The sequence below is a fragment of the Propithecus coquereli genome, unplaced genomic scaffold (assembly GCF_000956105.1).
Source record: "Propithecus coquereli isolate 6110/MARCELLA unplaced genomic scaffold, Pcoq_1.0 Scaffold125, whole genome shotgun sequence".
In the NCBI taxonomy this organism is placed as follows: domain Eukaryota; kingdom Metazoa; phylum Chordata; class Mammalia; order Primates; family Indriidae; genus Propithecus; species Propithecus coquereli.
Window position 1 is genome coordinate 7210724 of NW_012136636.1, and position 1757 is coordinate 7212480.

Genomic DNA, 1757 nt, shown 5'->3' on the forward strand with positions numbered 1-1757 from the left:
TGTAATAGAAAATAATAAAAGTTTGGGTCCAAACACTTTAGCTAATTTGAACTTTTCCCCCTAATTACCTCAGAAGTGTTTGTCACCCATGCTTCTGAACTGCATACAGAGTCCCTTGGGGCGCTTAGAGTGGCACTTCGCTAAATGGATCTGTGTTGGCATTTGTATTTAGTTTCAGAGATTTTTTCAATAGGAAAAAAAAGTCTTCCAGAAAGGCTGACAGGTTGTAAGATTTTTATATGGGGAAGCCTTGCGTTGGTCATTTTGATCCTTTGCAATTAAACTTTTTTATAGACCAGGCAATTAAAGTCTTATTTAATTGGCGTGAATGTCTTCACTAGCGCTCACAGCATGGATGTGTAATGCATGTCTCTTCATTTGTAGAAATCCTGAAGGAGCTGGATGACTATTACGAGAAGTTTAAACGGGAGACGGACGGCACGCAGAAGAGGCGGATGTTACACTGCATTCAAAGAGCCCTAATTCGGAGCCAGGAGCTGGGCGACGAGAAGATCCAGATCGTGAGCCAGATGGTGGAGCTGGTTGAGAACCGGGCCAGACAGGTGGACAGTCACGTGGAACTCTTCGAGGCGCATCAGGAGGTGGGCGACGCCACTGGCAACAGTGGCAAAGCCGGCCAAGACAAGTCGAAGAATGAGACAATCACGCAGGCAGAAAAGCCAAATAACAAGAGATCCCGGCGACAGCGCAACAACGAGAATCGAGAGAATGCGTCTAATAATCATGACCACGACGACATCACCTCAGGAACACCCAAGGAGAAGAAAGCAAAAACCTCAAAGAAAAAGAAACGCTCCAAGGCCAAAGCAGAGAGGGAAGCATCCCCCGCAGATCTGCCCATCGACCCCAATGAGCCGACATACTGTCTGTGCAATCAGGTCTCCTATGGAGAGATGATCGGCTGTGACAACGACGAGTGCCCCATTGAGTGGTTCCACTTCTCATGCGTGGGCCTCAACCATAAACCAAAGGGCAAGTGGTACTGTCCCAAATGTCGAGGGGAAAGCGAGAAAACAATGGACAAAGCACTGGAGAAATCCAAAAAAGAGAGGGCATATAACAGGTAGTTTGTGGACATTCATTGAGGATTGAGGAGAGCAGAACAAACCAGTGTATTTATTATGTTGCCACCTTTGTTGAGGTGTAAGGATTGTAAAATGTATATTTTTAAAGAATGTTAGAAAAGGGACCATTCCTTTTATAGGGGTGGCAGTGATTCCTTGGCCTTTTGTTTTTATTGGTACACATGTGTAACAAAGTGGTCTGTGGATCAGCATTTTAGAAACCACAAATATAGGTTTGAATTAAACATTTAAGTATGTCTCAGACTGATTTTTTGGGGGGATGACTAAAAGCAACCTAACATATTAAATGTGGAAATAAAAGATTTAGCTATTTTCTTCTAATGAAAGTACTATTATTACTTTATGAAAATTTTTTTTAGATTAGCCAAGTTGCCAGAATACAACCTATGATAAATTTGTTTCTTGCTACTATAATGTATATCCATAAAACAATTCAATAACAAAGGTTTAAAGTTCAAAGATTATTTTTTAAAAAGGTAAATGGTTAAATTTTACGTGACAAATATTTTGTATACTGGCCCGTTCCCCAGATGGCCATTTTTAAATGGTACATTTTTACTAAACAGAAGTGGTCTAGTCATGGAACTCCCAATCATGCTTTTGCTATCACAAATCACAGTGTAGTCATCTTTAATTTATATAAGGTGTATA

The 1757-nt window shown here is 41.0% G+C and overlaps 1 protein-coding gene across 2 annotated transcripts in view; it reads left to right on the forward strand.

Moving 5' to 3' along the window:
- Positions 1-1331, forward strand: part of ING1 (inhibitor of growth family, member 1) — a 7125-nt gene extending 5794 nt beyond the window's left edge. For both annotated transcript variants that reach the window (XM_012637930.1, XM_012637931.1), the window contains exon 2: positions 385-1331. In XM_012637930.1, the coding sequence (XP_012493384.1) occupies positions 385-1088 (704 nt within the window). In that variant the 3' untranslated portion in view covers positions 1089-1331. The remainder of the gene's footprint in view (positions 1-384) is intronic.
- Positions 1332-1757: the final 426 nt, after the last annotated feature.